At 46.9% G+C, this 19,255-nt stretch overlaps 1 protein-coding gene across 5 annotated transcripts in view; it reads left to right on the top strand.

Annotated features, from left to right (window-relative positions):
- Positions 1-11,736: 11,736 nt before the first annotated feature.
- Positions 11,737-19,255, top strand: part of ESYT3 (extended synaptotagmin 3) — a 49,356-nt gene continuing 41,837 nt past the window's right edge. For all 5 annotated transcript variants that reach the window (XR_004917287.2, XM_036092136.2, XM_078071320.1 and 2 more), the window contains exon 1: positions 11,737-12,302. Coding sequence is in view for 4 of the 5 variants with exons in the window: in XM_036092136.2 (XP_035948029.2) it covers positions 11,976-12,302 (327 nt within the window). In the remaining variant the exon portion in view is untranslated. The remainder of the gene's footprint in view (positions 12,303-19,255) is intronic.

Here is a 19,255-nt window from a genome sequence, read left to right as displayed (position 1 = left end):
ATGTATTTGGAAGCTTTCCTTCCTCTTCTTTTTTTGGGAATAGTTTGAGAAAAATAGGTATTAACTCTTCTTTAAATGTTTGGAAGAATTCACCTATGAAGCCATCTGGTCCTGACTTTTTTTTTTTGGGAATTTTTCATTACTGATTCAATTTCATTGCTAGTAATTGGTCTGTTCGAATTTTCTATTTCTTCTTGATTCAATCCTCCAATCCTGAAAGATTATGTTTCTAGGAATTTATCCAGGTTGTCCAATTTGTTGGCATATAGTTTTTCATAATATTCTCTTATAATCCTTTGTATTTCTGTGGTGTCAGTTGTCATTTCTCCTCTTTCATTTATGATTTTATTATTTGAGTCCCCTCTCTTGTTTTTCTTGATGAGTCTGACTAAAAGTCTATCAATTTTGTTTATCTTTTCAAAGAACCAGCTCCTGGTTTCATTGATCTTTTCTATTGTTCTTTTTTAGTCTCTATTTCATTTCTTTCTGCTCTAATCTTTATTATTTCCTTCCTTCTGCTGGTTTCAGATTCTGTTTATTCTTATTTTTCTAGCTCCTTTAAGGGTAAGGTTAGGTTGATTGAGATTTTGTTTTGTTTTGTTTTGTTTGAGATAGACCTGTATTGCTATAAACTTCCCTTGTAGGACTGCTTTTATGTGTCCCAAAGATTTTGGACATTGTGTTTTCATTTTCATTTGTCTCCGTGTGTGTGGTTTTTTTTTTTTTTAAGATTTATTTGAGAGAGAGAAAGAGAGAGAGAGCATGAGTGGGGGGGGGCAGTGGCGAGGGAGAGATACAGGGAGAGAAGCAGACTCCCCGCTGAGCACAGAGCCCAATGTGGGACTTGATCTCACACCCGTGAGATCATGACCTGAGCTGAAATCAAGAGGCAGATGCTTAACCGACTGAGCCACCTGGGCACCCCTCTCCATGTGTTTTTTTTCTCTTTGACTTTTTGATTAACCCATTCATTGTCTAGTAGTATGTTGTTTAGGCTCCGTGTATTTGTATTCTTTCCACTTTATTTCTTGTAATTGATTTCTAGTTTTATAGCATTGTGGTTGGGAAATATGCTTGATATAACTTCAATCTTCTTAAATTTATTAAGACTGATTTTGTGATCTAACCTGTGATCTATTCTGGAGAATGTTCCATGTACATTTGAAAAGAATGTGTATTCTGTTGTTTTTGAATGGAATGTTCTGTATTTGTCTGTTAAGTCCATCCAATCTAATGTATCATTCAAAACCACTGTTTCCAGGATGCCTGGGTGGCTCAGTCTGTTAAGCATCTGCTTTCAGCTCAGGTCATGATCCCAGGGTTCTGGGATGGAGTCCTGCATCAGGCTCCCTGCTCGGCGGAAAGCCTGCTTCTCCCTCTCCCACTCCCCCTGCTTGTGTTCCTCTCTCGCTGTGTGTCTCTCTCTCTGTCAAATAAATAAATAAAATCTAAAAAAAAAAAAAAAGAAAGAAAGCTAGCTAGAAGAAAAAAAAATCGCAGCAAAGTAAACTCAAAGAAAGTGGAAGAAAGGAAATATAGAGCACAATCATGGAAATAAGTCGACAAACAATAGAGAAAATAATTGAAGCCAAAAGTTTCTTATTTGAAAAGGTTAATAAAATTGATAAACCCTAGGGCAACTGGGTGGCTCAGTTGGTAAAGTGTCTGCCTTCTGCTTGGGTCATGATCCCAGAATCCTGGGATGGGGCCGGATTGGGCTCCCTGCTCAGCAGAGAGCTTGCTTCTCCCTCTTCCTCTGCTCCTCTTGCCTCCTGCTCGTGCTCTCTGGGTCTCATTCAAATAAATAAATAAAATCTTTTTTAAAAAATTGATAAACCCCTACCAAGACTGCTTAAGGGGACAAAAGGAGAAAATATAAAGTATCTATAACAAGAATTTAAGGGGCTGCCTGGGTGCCTCAATTGGTTAAGTATCCCACTCTTGATCTCAGCTCATGAGGGTCTTGATCTCAAGGTTGTGAGTTCAAGCCATGTGTTGGGCTCCACACTGGGTGTGGAGCCTACTTAAAAAAATATTTTAAGAAGAACATCACTACAGATCCTACAGACATTTTTAAAAAATAAGAATATTATAAACACCCCTATGCCAGCATGTTTAAATTTTAGGTCAAATTGAAAAATTCCTTGAAAACAACTTCACAATTTATTTTGAAAACACAACTGATTAAGAAAAGAAAGAAAATCTTGCAGTCCTAGAATTATTAAAACAATGTGATGGAAAATATAGAATGACCAGGTTGGACCTGAAGGGCTGGAGGTAGAACTGCTGTCAGCGTGGAGATGTGCCATTGGACAGTTTTCCAGAAGGGCAGTAAGGACAGGAAGGATTGTCCATGTCTCACTTGGTCTTTGTCCTTGAAGAGCCAGGTTTGCACCCTGGTCAGCACTGGCATTCATTACTCAGCGGTGATTGTATCAGCTGTGACAGACCTCCAGGTGGGGTTGAGCTGCGGTGTCAGTGTGGACTGCCTGAGAGACCTTCCACAGTGGGCACTTCTGTCACTCCTGCATCTGCCAGCCCTAGTAGGATCTGTGGGACACGATCCTGCAACTAAGGGGTGTCCCAGACAGTATGAGGAGCAATATGCAGCTAGGTAACAGGATTGGAACTAACAAAAGATCCCAGACCAAAGAAAAGCAAACGAATGTGAAACAGTTTCTAACACTAGTGTGTGAGAAGACTCTAGATAGAGATCCGCTACTGATAACTAGGACTGCTGTTTGAGGTCAAACAACAGAGTTTGCCTAGGCATGAGAAGAAGCAGCTCAAAAATTATATTAGGTCCTTAAAGAGTAGAGTAGAAGATGTTAGAAAAAGATATATGTATTAGCTAGCCAACTAAGCTAGAAAAGCAAAACTAGAACATAAACTTCCCAAGGCAGTTTTGTCTGTTTTATTCACTGCGACATCGCCAGTGTTCTAAACAGTGCCTGGTGTGTAAAAGGCCCTCCCTGAATACTTGTTGAATAAATGAATGAAATAGCCAAAGACAAATGTGGAAAATCTGGGAGGAGAATTAATCACGAGATTGAAGGACATAGACCTCTTTTTGGACAATTAGAAGAATCGTTTTTTTTCAGAGGATACAAGGGAACAGAAAGGATATTACACAAAAGTCAAAATCAAATAATATCAACACTCTCAGATCATGTTTCCACACTAAAAAGATCTACTAATTACTATAAGTCTGTATGGTCAGAATTTTAATTGCTGACAGATATTAAACAATTATCTACCACAACAGGTATAAAAAACTAATATTCCCAGTAACCTACTCTTCCCAATTAAGGAATGATAGTTGTAGTTTTCCTTCATAATACTATGGCTTAAAAGAAAATTATCAACACATTTAAGGCTGATCTAATTATAGAATCTAAAATAAAACACCTCGTCTGTTTTCCCTTACACTATATATGTATATGTGCTTTTGGAAAGACAAACCTTTTCTTATAATCAAAGAGATTTACTTACTCTGTAAGTGATGACATTCATCAGGGATTTATTTCAGGCAGGTGTGTTACTGGAGTAGAAATGGGAGACACATGTGAATGGGATAAGGGGGATCTTAGAGACTCTCTTCCCAGAGTTGAGGAGAGGCCGTCCACACAACAGGCTGGGTGCTGGTGAACTCAAAGGAGGGATCAAGAAGGTCTCACTGCAGTAGTCACTGTGCCTTCCTTCTGCTAAAAGACCTATTTTTACTTTTCCTGGCATTTTTCTGGACTATGTGTTGGGTGAGATCTCATTTCATGATTTGAATGACAGATTTCATCTTTACTTAAAAAAAAAAAGATTTATTTATTTATTTGAGAGTGGGGGAAGGGGCAGAGACAGAGGGAGAGGGAGGGAATCCTCAATCAGAATCCCCACTGAGCACAAAACCCATGCAAGGCTGGATCCCAGGACCCTGAGATCATGACCCCAGCCAAAACCAACAGTCAGATGCTCAACCGACTGAGCCACCCAGGCACCCCTATTTCATATTTACTTTTACAGAAAAAAACAGACCTTTGTTCTCTGTTGGTCTGGTTTAAAATTCATTTATCATCTGCAAGGTAACATACTATGAGTAACGAGTTACCCGAAAGACTGTTTTGGTTTCTTTTTTCTTTTTTGGCGCTTGTTTTATTTTTTTTTATTTTTATTTTTGTAATTGAAATATAGTTGACATATATTTGTGCACAAGATAATGACTTGACAATTATGAAATGCTCACCATAATAAGTGTGGTTAGTACAGGTCATTTTACAAAGTTATTACAATATTATTGACTACATTCCCTATACTGTATTTTTCACCCCTGTGACTTATTTATTTTATAACTGGAAGTTTGTACCTCTTAATCTCCTTCCCCTATTTCACCTATCCCCCCACCCAGCAACCCCTAGTTTGTTCTCTGTATTTATAAGTCTGGTTTTTGTTGTTCTTTGTTTTTTAGATTCCACATATAAATGGAATTATATGGTATTTGTCTTTCTGTGATTTATTTCACTTAGCGTAACACCCTCTAGGTCCATCCATGTTGTTGCAAATGGCAAGATTTCATTCTTTTTTTGTGGCTGAGTAATATTTGACTATATATATATATAATCACATCATCTTTATCCACTCATCTATTGATGGACACTTAGGTTGTTTCCACATCTTGACTATTATAAATAATGCTGCAATAAACATAGGGGTGCATAGATCTTCTCAAATTACTGTTTTTACCTTCTTTGGGTGAGTTCTAATTTTTTTCCTATTTTTTTTCTAATTTTTTTTTCCTGTTTGGTTCCAAAAATCTAGTGGTTGTTTCTTCCCCCCACATACTTTTACCACTGTTATGAGCACATGAATGTTATTTTGATCTGCTTTAATAACCAACTATAAAATAACTTCAATATTTAATATGTACCTCATAGGGATTTTGTGAGTTATACTGGAGAGCTTTTGAGTTTCTATTATCTCATTTTAGAAAGAAAAGAGAAAGAAAAAAAGAAAAAGAACCAAAACTAGCTCTGTATTTTTGTGTGTGTGTGTGTCTTTGTATGAACCCAGAGAGAGAGATGAGGAAGGACATAAACCGAATGGATACCACTGACCACATGTAGGGTACATGATTTTAAACTTCTTTTTTTTAATTTTAAACTTCTTTATACATTATTTGCTAAAGCAAGCATGAGTTACTTTTGAAATTTTACAAACTTGAATAAAGTAAGTTTAACAAACAAATGAGAAACATTATGACATTTCCTCAAAAAATGAAACCTGGAATTACCTACCACATGATTCAGTGATTCCACTTCTGGGTACATCCCCAAAGAATCGAAAGCAGGGACTCAAACAGATGTTTGTACACCTGTGTTCGTAGCAGCATTGGTCACAATAAGCAAAAGGTAGAAACAATCCAAATGCCCATCAATGGACAAATAGAAAAACAAAATGTGGTATATACACACAATGGAATATTAGTCAACCTTAAAAAGGAAATTCTGACACGTGCTACAACATGGATGAAACTTGAGGACATTATGCAAAGTGAAATAAGTCAGTCAGAAAAGGACAAATATTCCAACTATATGAGGAACCTAGAATAGTCAAATTCATAGAGGCAGAAAGTGAAATAGTGGTTGCCAGGGACTGGGGGAGGGGGAATGGGGAGTTACTGTTCTGTGGGTACAGAGTTCCAGTTTGAGATGATGGAAAAGTTCTGGAGATGGATGGTGTGGTGGTTGCACAACAATGTGAACGTATTTAATTCTACTGAACCGTACACTCAAAATGGTTTAAAATAGTACATTTTGGGGCGCCTGGGTGGCTCAGTTGGTTAAGCGACTGCCTTCGGCTCAGGTCATGATCCTGGAGTCCCGGGATCGAGTCCCGCATCGGGCTCCCTGCTCGGCGGGGAGTCTGCTTCTCCCTTTCCCACTCCCCCCTCTTGTGCTCTCTCTCTCTCTCACTCTCTCTCTCAAATAAAAAAAAAAAAAAGTACATTTTATGTTAGTGTGTTTTACCACAGTAAAAAAAAAAAAGACACCTTTGGTCTCATTTATTTTTGGTAATCAAAGTACTAGTTTGTGGGTGTCAAGCATGGCAGGAGTGGAAGTTGGAGCCAACGAAGAGGAGAAGAGGGGGAAGGGTGGGAAGAGTTCTATAGGAAGGGATGAGGCAGGATGCCCAGACTTCAGCCTCTAGGACCTGTGTGAGGAGTTCTGGACCCACATCTGTGGGGTAGGAGGTAACAGACCCTGCCCACGGTGAGAGTCTGAGGGAGACATGGCTGAGGCTTTTAACAAAGTGGTTATCTCCATGGTTGTGTCCCCCATGCCAGGTTGGAGAAAGGGGGAAGCAATTAGAGCCTGACCCTCTGAGATGGCAGCACGTGCCCAGGAATGCCACATTGACCCAGAACAGCTAAGAGCCACAGGGCCACCTTCTTCCGGTTTAGGGCGCGAGAGCGTGTGAGAAGTGAGGTGGCACCAGAAGCGCAGACACAGGCTGGAGCCATCAGGAGGTGGTCTTGGAGCGACAGGCCATGGTCAAATCATGAAGGACATTGTAGGGACATCTTCACCCTCCCATCCCCGATATCTTCCTGCTGCCACACTTCCTTCACCAGACACACACATGCGCGCGCGCACACACACACACACACTCACCCCTCTACTACATCTTCATGATGAGAGTATGAAATAATTGACTTCTTGGGTATAGCCGGTACACTTTCCCACCCCCAGCACCCCAAACAGTGCTCTGGAAATATTGTCAAATTTCACTGGTTGTGCAGTTTGTAGGCCTGGCTTGAGAAGATTCCAGGCTAAGGAGCTATGGATTTGCAGCTCCCTCTGTTGCTTTTTATCAGAGGATATGATTAAGGGCCATCCTGTTCTTGGCTCAAACACATTCGGGTCTTCATTCTTGTGCGTGTTCCTTCACAAACATAAAGCACCTACCGCTGGGTACTAAGCTTGGTAACCCAGTAAATTATCAAGACCCACTGAGAGAATCGGTGCCCGAGACCTCACAGATGCTCTGGTTAAACTCTTCACATTGGACACAAGGGGTTGCTAAGGTCCAGAGTGGGAATGACATTTGCATATGGTCATACAGCAAATCATTGTTTTGTGTTTTTAAAATTTTTTCCAGCTTTATTAAGACATAATTGACATATAACATTGGGTAAGCTTAAGGTGTACAATGTGATGATTTGATATATGTATATATTGTGATATGATCACCAAAACAAGGTTAACACATGTATCATCTCACATAATTACAGTTGTGTGTGTGTGTGTGTGTGTGTGTGTGTGTGTGATGAAAACTTTTAAGATCTACTCTCTGAGCTGCTTTCAAATATGGAATACCGGATCTGAAACTATGGTTGCCATGGTTGTACATTAGATCCCCAGAAGTGTTTCTGTGTTTTTTCAGTGATGATATACAAAGGACCAACAAGCATATGAAAAGACACTCAACATTACTAATCATTAGAGAAATGCAAGTCAGAACCACAATGAGATCCCTCCATGCCCATTAGGATGATTACTATAAAAAAGAAACAACAACAACAGAAAACAGCACAGGTTGGTGGAGAAAGTGGAAGGCTTGTGCACTGTTGGTGGGGATGTGAAAGGTAAAACCATGGAAAACAGGATGGTGGTTCCTCAAAAAATTAAACAGAATTACCATATGATCCAGCAATTCCACTTCTGGGTCTATACCCCCCAAAATGGAAAGAGAGTCTCAAAGAGATATTTGTATCCCCATGCTCATGGCTGCATTATTCACAGTAGCTACATGTGGAAGCAACCTAAGCGCCTGATGAATGGAATAGCAAACTGTGGTGTATACATGCAATGGAATATTATTCAGCCTTTAAAAGGAAGGGAATTTTGCACTATGCTATAATATGAATGAACCTTGAGGACATTATGCTAAGTGAAGTAAGTCAGTCACAGAAAGACAAATTCTGCATGATTTCTATGACTTAAATGAGATACCTAGGCAAGTCAAAATCACAGAGAGAGAATGGTGGTTGCCAGAGGGAGGCAGGAGGGGACAGGAGTTTAAATTTTGTGAGATGAAGAGCTCTGGAGATGGATGGGGTGATGGTTGCACAATATTATTCAATACCACTGAACTGTGCACTTAAAATGGCTAAGATCATAAATCTGTTCTATGCATTTTCTCACAATAAAAAAATTTTACTTATACAGAGAGTACATAAGTACATCCTTGCTGTAAAAAGTCAAACAATATAGACCAAACTAAAGTCTTCTTGACAACCTCCCCATCTGAATATACAGCTTTGGACCCATGTGTCTTATTTACTCCTCACGCCCCCGTATGATTTAAGTATTACTGTGATCTCCATTTTCCAGACGAGGAAACTGAACTGCAGAGAAGTTAGGGACCTTTCCCAGAGCCAGGAAGTACTCGAGTCTAGATTTAAACTCAGGCAGATGGAGGAAAAGACCATGCTCTCACCCAGTGCCCTCTCGGCCTCCTGTATGCCCAACTGCGCTGGACACGGAGGACATTAGGGACTCCCAGCCCAACGGAGTGGGCAGACACAAAGAAAATTACTCTAGCCCCACACAGAAATGCAAAAGTAAAACTGATGACATCTACACAGCAGAGGCTACTTGTCTTTCTGTCCCAAAGGACAGGTGCTTTTATGAGATGTTACGTTTTTTAAAAAGATGAAATCATAGGTACACCTTTAGCCTTCTTTGTTATTTAGGTCTCAACACAGATGTCATCTTCTCAGAGAGCCCTTTCCAAATCACCCCGGCGAAAACCGCCCTCCACCTTCCACCAGTCACCCTCACCCCCCCTCACTGCATTGTCTTCATAGTGCTTTTCCTTACCTGCTATTCTCCTGTTTGTCTGTCTTCTTTCACTAGAATATCAGCTCTCTAGGAGCAGGGAGCCTATCTAGTCTGTTCACCGTGAATCTCCTGGGCCTAGAACAGTGCCTGGCACTTAGTAGTTGGCTGTGTTAGTTTCCAAGGGCTGCCATAACAATATACCACAAACGGGAGGGTTTAAAACAACAGACATTTATTTTTTTCACTGTCCTGGAACTAGCAATCTGAAATCACGGTGTTGGCAGGACCAAGCTCTCTCTTGAAGGTTCTGGGGAAGACTCCTTCCTTGTCTCATTCTTTCTCCCTGGTTTGTAGCTGCATCTCTCCAGTTTCTACTACTGTCGTCACACGACCTTCTTCCTCTGTGTCTCTGCTTCAAAATCTCCGTTTTTACAAGGACCAGTCCTTAGATTTAGACTCCACCCTAATGCAGTATGATCTCGTCTTAGCTTGATTACATCTACCAAGACCCCATTTCCAAATAAAATAACATTCACAGATACCAAGGATTAGGACTTCAACAAAATTTTTTGGGGTGGACACAATTTGACCCACAAGAGTAGCTAATAAATATATTGAACAAATGATTTAGTGTTCTCTGAAAAACTGCTATAATATTATGAACTCTCAAAGGAGTTCAGGCAAAGGCTTTGGAAGATATCATTCTGCCCAGGTTTTGTGATGATCAAACAGTACATAAAATGTCTTTTACTAGCTATAGTAACCAGAGTGTCCAGGTCAAGGGAAATAATGGCTCCAATGTTCTAGGCACAGATTCAACCTCAGGTGGGATGTGAAATTTTAGGTGCCACATTCTCAGTGTTCTTACATATTTAATTTATGAGAGCAATTTAATGGCATTATAAAGTTTGGACAAGAAAATCAACCATAATCCCACTACCCTAACGTACTTTGGGGAAAATTCAAGAGGGGAACTTTCCAGGTAGAAGAAACAGCAAGTATAAAAGCCTTGAGGCATCCATGAGCTTGGTGTGTTCAAGGAGCAGAGAAGGCAATGCAGCTGGCGGTAGCAGTGGTCCACAGGATGATCCAAGCCTCTTACTGGACATCTTTGTGGGTGTCCATCCAGCTCACAAGTCAGCAACCTTCCATTATCTGCTAATTGTCCTCCAAACACCTTACCTTCCACACGCTCTCTGCAAGCACACTAACCCACGAGGAGGATGTGGTGTGGACCTGGTGTACGTGAAGGGGGGGGGGGATGATGGATACAATTGGGTCCTCTCTCCAGAGCATTTGGAATTGGGACAGGATAAGGGTCAAGCAGTCTCTGGAAAGTTCTGTGAACCTGGAAGCTGTGAGAAAGGTGCTGTGTTCTCCACTTCAGCCAGACGCAGAGGAGGGAGGTCAATTGGAAGAGCAACAGGGAATCAGAGCTGAGTCAACAGTCAGCTTCCTGGTGCATCCATCCTGACATCCAGCAGCATTCCTGCCTCAAGTTCCAGGGCACTTGCCGATATTCCTATCATACATTCTCAGTTCTTTAGCATAAGTTGATTTGGGTCAACCAATAAGAGAAGCATTTTGAGTAAAAGAATTCTGTGGTCAAATAATTTGGGTAACAGTGAGTTAAATAAAATTTAACAGCTTTCTATCTGCAGGACTTCTCAGAGCCTTTAATAGGATTGTGTACAACCAAAAAGGAGCTCTCCAAAAACAAAACCAAAACAAAACAAAAAACCCTCAAGTGAGCCGCATTTCCTACATTGATTTCCCAGGTTACACTGGGGAAGAGTGTAACAGTGTTTAAGCTGGGAGGTTTTCAGCTTCCATTTTGGTTGAGTCCTGGAAGGTTGAGAATGATAGAGGAGGGCCCAACTATTCTGACCACCAGGAACAAGCCTGTTATTGAAAACACTCATTGCAGCAAGTAATTTTATCCAATAGAGAAGGATAAGGCCAGAGAGAGAGCAATACCTGAAGGGACAGAGAGAAAGAATACAGTTATCTTCTGGTTGTTGTCCATTGGGTCCAGCCTTTCAATGAAATTACTGAAAGCTCAGAATCATTCCAGTACATTTGTCAACTCCAGAATCACATTCCAGTAATGGATGTGCTCACTCATGCAAGCCTCCTAAAATGTATGCCCATCCACAAGATGATTTATGTCTGAATGTGGAGACTGAGACTCCCCTGCTCGGATAATTCAGAAAAGGATTAGATAGAAACTATAGGCTTCACAACTGACCCCCAAGCACCCTAGGGCTTGCCCTTCATCTCTCTTGTGTCCACCTGTCACCTGCTGTGTTGGGCGCCCCAGAGACTAGCAGGACGGCCTGGCCACCCGGGAACTCGGAGTCTGACGATGCAGGGAATTAAGATCCAAACTGACACCCGACAGAGAGTGGGGAATGCGGGACAGAGGGCATTGTGGGGGACAAAAGGGACCCTGGGCTTGGCTAGGTTGGGTTGGGGGCCAGGTCTAAGCTTTATGAGATGCCAGAGGAGGGGGCAGAGATGCCCGGCTCTAGGGGCCAGAGTCATGCCCACCCTTGGGTGGGGAGGCCCGGCGAGCCGGTCCGTGGAGGGCCTCGAACGCCCAGCTCACAGCCCATACTAGACGGCCTATTGTAGACTGTAGGAAACAGGTTTTATGTGATGTTTATCCATGACAAGCCATTTGTCCACATGCCTCGGTGAGTCATACACCGCCCGGGGCGACACCTACTCCAACTAGGGCTCTACCCGGGCGTTGCAACTGCGCCCCCCTCTGACGCCTGAGCGCGACGCTGGGGTCGAAGAGCACCCACGCCCGCTGGTTCCTCGGCAGAAACCCCGCAGCCGCCCCGCCCACGGCCTGACCCCGCCCCCCCGGGCCCGCCCCTGGGGGCGGAGACGTCGGCAGCGGCGAGCCTGGCCGCGAGAAGAGCGCGGCAGCGGCGCACCGCGTCTGCAGACCCCACGGCCCAGTGCTAGGCGTTCCTACAGCTGAGCGCCCAGACCGCACGGGCGAGTCCCGCAGGGCAGGGGCGGCGCGGTGCCCGGGTTCTCGCACTTGGCGGACCGATGTGCCTGGGTGTCGGGGCGCGTGAACCTGGGCTCGGGTGAAGCTCTGGGAAAGGGCAACACGGCGGCGACGAGATGCAAGCGGAGGAGCCCTGCGCCCCCAGCTCCCCTGGTGCCCCGAGAAGCCAGCGCTCACCCAGTCCCGAGCCGCGCCTGTCCAGCCAGCTGCTGCCCGAGCTCTACACCTTCGTGGCGCGAGTGCTGTTCTACCTGGCTCCCGTCTACCTGGCCGGCTACCTGGGGCTCAGCATAACCTGGCTGCTGCTCGGCGCTCTGCTGTGGATGTGGTGGCGCAGGAACCGTCGCGGGAAGCTTGGGCGCCTGGCGGCCGCCTTCGAATTCCTAGACAACGAACGCCAGTTCATTAGCCGCGAGCTGCGGGACCAGCACCTGCCGGCCTGGGTGAGCTGGTCGGAGGTGGGGCGGATGCTCTTAGAGGTTTGGAAAGAACCTGCGGTCGGCCGGGGAGCTGGGGGCGGCAGCTCCGCGATCCGCACCCCTGATGCCCCACCAAGCCGGGAGCACAGACCCCTAGCCGCGGCGTCCCTCAGTCTCCTCCCCACCGCCGGTCCGAGGTTGGCGGGGGGGGGGGGGGGGGGCGTGACTTAGGTTTTACTTAAGGGCCCAGAGCCTGGGAGAAAAGTCACGGGCGGGCCACACCCAGGAAAAAAAAACAAGGGCGTCTGGGACTTTGCAAAGTTACTCAGGAGGGAAGCAGAAGGCCTTTCTTCCACCGGCCTGTTGATTCAAAGAAAGAACGCTGGGTGCAAAATGGATCCGCAAATGCAGCAATGACAGAAACTGCAGACTAGTTGCCTCAGCAGAGGTCCGGACAGACAGAGGAGGGCCAAGAGGGGGCCGGGATTGAAGGGATGGGGTGGGAGGCTGGGTCACCAGCTTCTCTCCCTCCCTCTGCCTGGTAGGGATGCTCAGACGTGCCCAGACACATTCACACATTCACACTCCGCAACTACAGACCCATCTCCTGGTGTGGAATGGCCTGGACTAGGGTTTCTCAAATGCTTCCGGTCCTGAGAATCACCTGGCCCACTTAACAAAAACAAGTTCTGAGCCCACCTCACCACTCCCAGGTGGGACTGAGGCACCTGGGTGAATTTGGGAAACACCAGCAACAGGGGCACTGGGTCCAAGCTTTGGTCTGGTCTGTGGCAAAACTACACTTCTGGGTGCTTCTCTGATTCTTCCAGATACACTCAGGCCCACAGGGAGAGATGACCAGAAGCCACCAGACCCCTCATTTCCTCTGGCCTGGGGCCTTTATTCTAAAATTCAGCCCCACCCTGACAGTAGCCAGCAAAACGAGATGTGCGAGGAACATATTAGAAAGGCCTGTTTATATTTATCTTTAAAACAAGAGAGAAATTAAGCCTTACTATATTAGTTTGCTGTGGTTGCTATAACAAAATACCACAGACACAGACAACAGAAGTTCATCAAGATCAAGGTGGCAGCACGGTTTGCTTCTTCTGAGGCTTCTCTTTGGTTTGTAGATGGCTGTCTCCACCATGTCTTCATATGGTCTTCCCTCTGTAGATAATCTGTGTCCAAATTTCCCCCTTTTATAAGGTCACCAGTCAGATTGGGTTAGGGCCCATCCCAATGACCTTATTTTAACTTAATCACCTATTTAAGGGCCCTGTTTCTAAAAACAGTCACATTCTGGAGTACTGGGGGTTAGGATTTCAACATACCAGTTTGGGGAATATGGTTCACTTCGTGACACTGATATTTAATATATGGATTGACAGTACAGTTTTGTAAATTGGTTTACACATATTGAGGATGAGGAGGCCCAAACCTTCTGCTAAGGGTGCACAATAAAAAAGCACAGTGATAACTTTCCTAGGATAGCAGCCATGGGAACAATATTTGGGGCCTATCTCCCAAACTTGGTTATCCTGATTATTCTTTGGGGGCTTGTGATCCTGAAAGATCTGGATCCAGAGAGCAGGCCTGGACCTATCCACACTCCTTGCTCATTGTTGAAGGAGTTTTGGATGCCTGTCAGATCTCTGTTGGGACCCCGTTGTGGCTTCAGTCCATGAGGGTGAGCTTGTAAGCCCTCACCAAGGGACAGGCCTCCCTTTCTGCCCTTTCTTAGATTAGGGAACACCTCTAGACACTTAGTTGTGTGCAAAAGGCAGTGTTTCTGAAATTGAGGCAAGGATCAGATCCTGTAGGAGCTTTGACATGCCCCAACCACCACCACCTGCCCCCATGCACATAAACACCAGAAGCAATGTGAAACTAGCCAACAGGGAGCTCAGCCTGATGGGTAAGACAACACAAGAAGCTATCTCACCTCATAAAACAGACCCCAGGCCTGACCCAGCTGGGCATAGGGACACACAGAGGAAGGTGATGGTGTCTTTCCTACCAAGAGGGTAGTCTGGGGCAGGAAGTAGATGCATATAGGTAATTGCCATGGAGGTCTCAGAGAAGCCAGAGATAGGAGTCTGGACAGAGTCCAGCCAAGGGTCAAAAGTGTGGAGTGAAGGACATCCCACTTGATTTCCATAGCAGATTGTCCCCAGGCCATAGCCTCCCTCTTCCTTGCCAGAGTTCTGGGAGGGGCCTGGCCTCAGCTTGCATTCTCCAGACTCTCCTGGCTGGTGGGCCGGGCCTGGATTGCCTTTTGGGTTGAGGCAGTGGTGCTGCAAAGGGCATTCCAAGCTGGGGGTGGCTTTCGAGCACAGCATGGCCAGTATACGAGGGAGCCCACGTGCTTTCGTTTGGTTTGGCTGAAGTGTGTAGTAGGAGCTGGTGGACAGGGACCACGCTGAGGCGGGCTTGATGGAGGTTGGGCTGAATTCTGAAGGCCACAGGGAGCCTGTGGAAGGCTTTGGAAAGACCCTGTAAAAAGCAGTGTGGGGGGAGGAACGAAGCTGGAGAAGAGAGACCAGATGAGAAATTGATTTAAGCCAAGATGATGGGAGCGGGGTCGGAGGAGAGGGACGAGAGACGTGCAAGAGTGGGACTCTGGGGACTTGGTGGCCTCTAGATTAGTGTGAGGGAGGGATCCAGGAATCTTCCAGACTGTTTTCTGATCTGGGGAGCTGGGCATCCAGAATGAGAAGCAGGTCTGGGAGATTGGTGGTGGGAACGCCTGTATAGAGTGAGTAACTAGATGCAAGGGTGGGCTTTTCGCCCTGCCTCGTGAAGTTGCCAAGCCTGGGGATGATGCAGAAAACCTGGAAGCTACTTGTTTGAATATTCTCCCGTCTTGTCCCTGTCTTCCGAGGAACACATTCGGAGCCGTGGCTCTGGGTATGGCGGGGGCAGTGTGCCCCTTGCCCACGACTTTAGAGCATGGGTGTCTTTATCCCTATACATGGGCCTTGCAGCATGCCTATTTCCCTGTTTTGAGAACTGATTTCCTTGCAAGGAAGTGGGGTCGATGACTTATGACCTCCTTTGGTCTCAAGAAATATTTTTACAAAATAACAGATCGCAAACCCATAGTTGGGGCAGGGGTTGAAGAAGAGTTGAGGGTCTTGGCTACCGCACTCAGGCACAGTCCCACAAGTCGTCCCTTGCACGGCAGCACCCAGTGAGGGGGATGTGGGGAACGCAGTCCGCGTGCTGCTTGGAAAGGGCATCTTGTTCTACTTTGCACCAAGCCCCCGTGAGGGGGTGGAGGCCCAGGCCAGGCTGAGCTGGAACGAGCCTCCCCTGCCAGGCCATGGTGGCCATGGCTAGTTCTCAATGAAGCCAAGGCTCCTTCTCAACACATTGCTCCAACCTGCTGCCCCCAGGTGATCTTAGAGAGTCCTTTCCCTTGCTGGGCCTCAGTGTCCCCACCTGTGAAACGCGGTTGTTTCTGGTCAAACCTCACACAGCCCTGCCCCTCCTCTGGTTCCCTTCCGTGCAAGAGCTAGCTGGAGGAAAGGATGCCTCTGCTTTAAAAGGGGTCAGGAGCATAGAAGCCGTGGATTCTCCCGCCGTGTGAACGTGGCCTGGCCACTTGGAGAGAGCGGGCCACGCTGCCTCCACTGCTCGTGCTCTGAGCAAGGAGCCACTGCCACTCGCTGTTCACGTGCGAATGTTGTGTGTGTGTGAATGGTTTGTGATAGACTTTTATATAGATCTTGCACACAGTTTTTAGTCTATTTTTCAAGGAACGAAGAGCCTCTTCCATGAGCCCCCCCTGCCGGGGCTGGGGACTGGGGACAGCACGGTGCCGAAAGTGGAGTCCTTGCCGCCGCCGAGCTGGAGAAGCCCCAGCTCCGCCGTCCCATCCCGCCACAGGCCTGGCAGGGTCGCTTCTGCAGGCGGTGGCGGTGGCGGCCGCGGCTGCAGAGCTGTCCGCAGAGAGGAGACGCGGGCGCCTCAGGGGGCTGGATTCTCAGTCTCCCAGGCCTCCTAACGCTACCTTTCCCCAGTATGACACTCATCACCAGGGGTCTCGCCAGCAAACACGTCTCTCTGTGGCCCCAGCTCTAGCCGGGCTTGCTCTCCCGCCAGCTGATAGCAATCAGTTGGCAGCTTTGTTGGGGACAATTAACCCCGTGTATCTGCTGGGATGGGGGTGGGGGCTGATGTGATGTGGTGGCAGGTATGGACTTGGAGTCTGATGCTCAGTCACGGCGGAGGGGGGCGGACCTTGAGAAGGGCCCCTGTGCTCCCTGGGTCCCTGATTCCCCTCTGAAAATGGCGAGGCTTTAGGAGATGCTCTGTGGAGTCATCTTAGCTTTTGGTCTGCCATCATGAGTCGGTCCCAAGTTGGCTTTTCTGTAGTGCCGTGGGCCCACAGGACCCTGTTCAGCAGCATTTCTTGCCTACCTGTCATCTAACTGGGTGCACCTTGGGGTAATCAGCTAGGCAAGCACCAGGGAGAAGTGAACTGTTCACACAAAGCAGGGAGCACTCCTGGGCTCCCAGCGGTGTCCCTGGGATGGTCCCCTCCAAGCCTCCCTGCCAGCATTCAGGCGGAGGACCAGGGTTGAGTACATTGCTTTCCTGGGGCTGAGTTGGACATTCCTTCTGTGGGTGGAGCAGTAGTCTGTCAGGGCCCAGGCTCTCCTGATCTGTCCGGTACTGACACTTTTGTTAATTAGAGGAAGTAACTGCAATGACAGCTCTGAGCTGGGCTGGCCACTCCCATTAGCTCAATTCTCAGAGCTCGTGCCGTGGGACCTGGTCTTAAACATCTGCTTGGAGTGAGGGGACTTCTTACTTGTGAGGTCGCTGCAGCCCTGTGAGGTCATGCGTATGGCTTGGAGTCAGGCTTGTCCTCGGGAAGGAAGAGGCACAGCATGTTTTAGTCATGCCCCTTGGGTCTCTGCCCCGCATCTTAGTGATGCTTCATGGACTGATCCTGTCTTGGGCCAGGATTGGGCAAGAAGAGGGACAGAATGTGGGCATCCGCCCCTCCAGGCCCAGCGCAGGGATCTTAGGCATCCGTGTGTTCATTGCTGTACTCAGTCAGCAAACATCTCTGCAATGTGTCAGGCCCAGTGGGCAGGCTGGCCGATGATAAGAGTGACACATGGTCCCCGCCCGCAAGGAATCCCTGGTCTAGATGGGGAGTCAGACCTGCTAGAACCGCCTTTCCTGATTCAGTGTGATCAGTCCTACGAGGTGGCCATGCAAGGCTCCGAGAAAGCCTGGGGGAGGGGACCTAATCCAGGCTGGAAGGGGCCCACGAAGTGACACTTCGGTGTTGCTGGCTGTGGTAGGGGGTAGAGTCTCCAGGGGGACTCTGGGCAGGTTTGGTCACTTGAGCTCATAATCTCCTTCTGGGGCGAGCAGATTTTGGGACAGCAATTTAGGATACCCAAACTCACATGATACAGTGGTTTAACAGAAAAAGTAAGAGCTTTAGAATACAACAGATTTAGCAAGGCAGTTAACCTTCTTGCTTTAGGTACAAGGGGCTGAATTTTTCTGCAACAGAAGTGTCCACAGCAGGGGCGCCTGGGTGGCTCAGTCGTTAAGCGGCTGCCTTCAGCTTGGGTCATGATCCCAGGGTCCTGGGATCGAGCCCCGCGTCGGGCTCCCTGCTCCGCGGGAAGCCTGCTTCTCCCTCTCCCACCCCCCCTGCTTGTGTTCCCTCTCTCGCTGTGCCTCTCTCTGTCAAATAAATAAAATCTTAAAAAAAAAAAGTGTCCACAGCAACCTTTTCTCCAAGCCAAGTACCTGAGGGCCTTAGTAATGGGGAGGTCACGTGGTGGATAAGGCTCAGGGCCAAGGCAGGCGACAACCATTGTCCTCCTCTTACGTCGTGGCCCCCTGTCCCATGGGCAGGAAGTGTGGAGAGCTGGCCACCAGCTTCCATTGGCCTCCTAGTCCGGTCTTGACAGCAGGTTGAGCTGGCACTTCAGTGGGAATGTCCCCAGTCACTCCGGGGGGGGGGGGGACTGCTGGGGGCTGTATGCTGTCCCCTGAAGGCCACAACCCAGCTACACAGAGGAGCAGGGGACTGGGACCTAGGCTTCCCTGCTCCCTTCCTGACCCTCCCACCCCTCCATTCAGAGTTACTCCTCCTGGGAGACTTCCAGGGGTTTTTAATTGAGGGAAACCTAGAGCTTAAAGCTCCAACATATTCACACACGCTTGAGGAAAGTGCTTTCTCTCTTCCTCCTCCTTTCCTGCAAATAGTGAAGAGGGAAAATATTCTGCCCCAGTGGGGACTAGTAAAGGGGAAAGCCCTGTTCTCTTTCCCCTGCCTTTCAAGCCAAGGGAATGAGAGTTCACCCCCCCAGGCCACACAGGGAGTCACGGCTGGAAGCGGGGTGGCCGCTTCTGCCCAAGAAGCCCCATGGCAGCGTGCCAGGAGTCCTCCAGACGCTCAGAGTAAAGAGCCAGGGGGCTTCTTAGGGACACGGGATGTTTCAAAACCTTGGAGTCACCCACTCCATTCTTTTACCCTTGTTATGTTTACTTTTTTAAGTCGTTGGTTATAAATTGGTTAAAAATCTGGCTTTTCTGGTTATAAAAGTGAAAGTATTCCCATTGTAGAATATTTGGAAATGGCCTAAAAGGATTAGAACAAGTGTTTACAGTCCCTCCACCCAGAACAGTGTTCTGTGTGTACTTCTTTTGTATGGAAGGTGTATGAAAACAGTTTTTAAAAATACTTGTACCCTTTTTTCTTTTTCCTATTTTTTTCTGTTCTTAACATTATATTACCAACATTCTCCAAAAAACATGTTTAAGGATTATGATATCCTTCATACGTACCCTGTGCTGCTGAACCATTTCTAGCATTGATTATTATTTCCCAGCATGTCCTCCTCATGTGGCTAGCTGAGGCGGGCGGCGTGTCCTAGGTCTGTCTGGATTTTCTCCCTCTGACCTGCCAGCCTGGCTCCCTTGACCTTTCCTTCAAGTCC

The sequence above is a fragment of the Halichoerus grypus genome, chromosome 1 (genome assembly GCF_964656455.1).
Source record: "Halichoerus grypus chromosome 1, mHalGry1.hap1.1, whole genome shotgun sequence".
NCBI classification, from domain to species: Eukaryota; Metazoa; Chordata; class Mammalia; order Carnivora; family Phocidae; genus Halichoerus; species Halichoerus grypus.
This window is presented reverse-complemented; position numbering and strand designations above follow the sequence as displayed.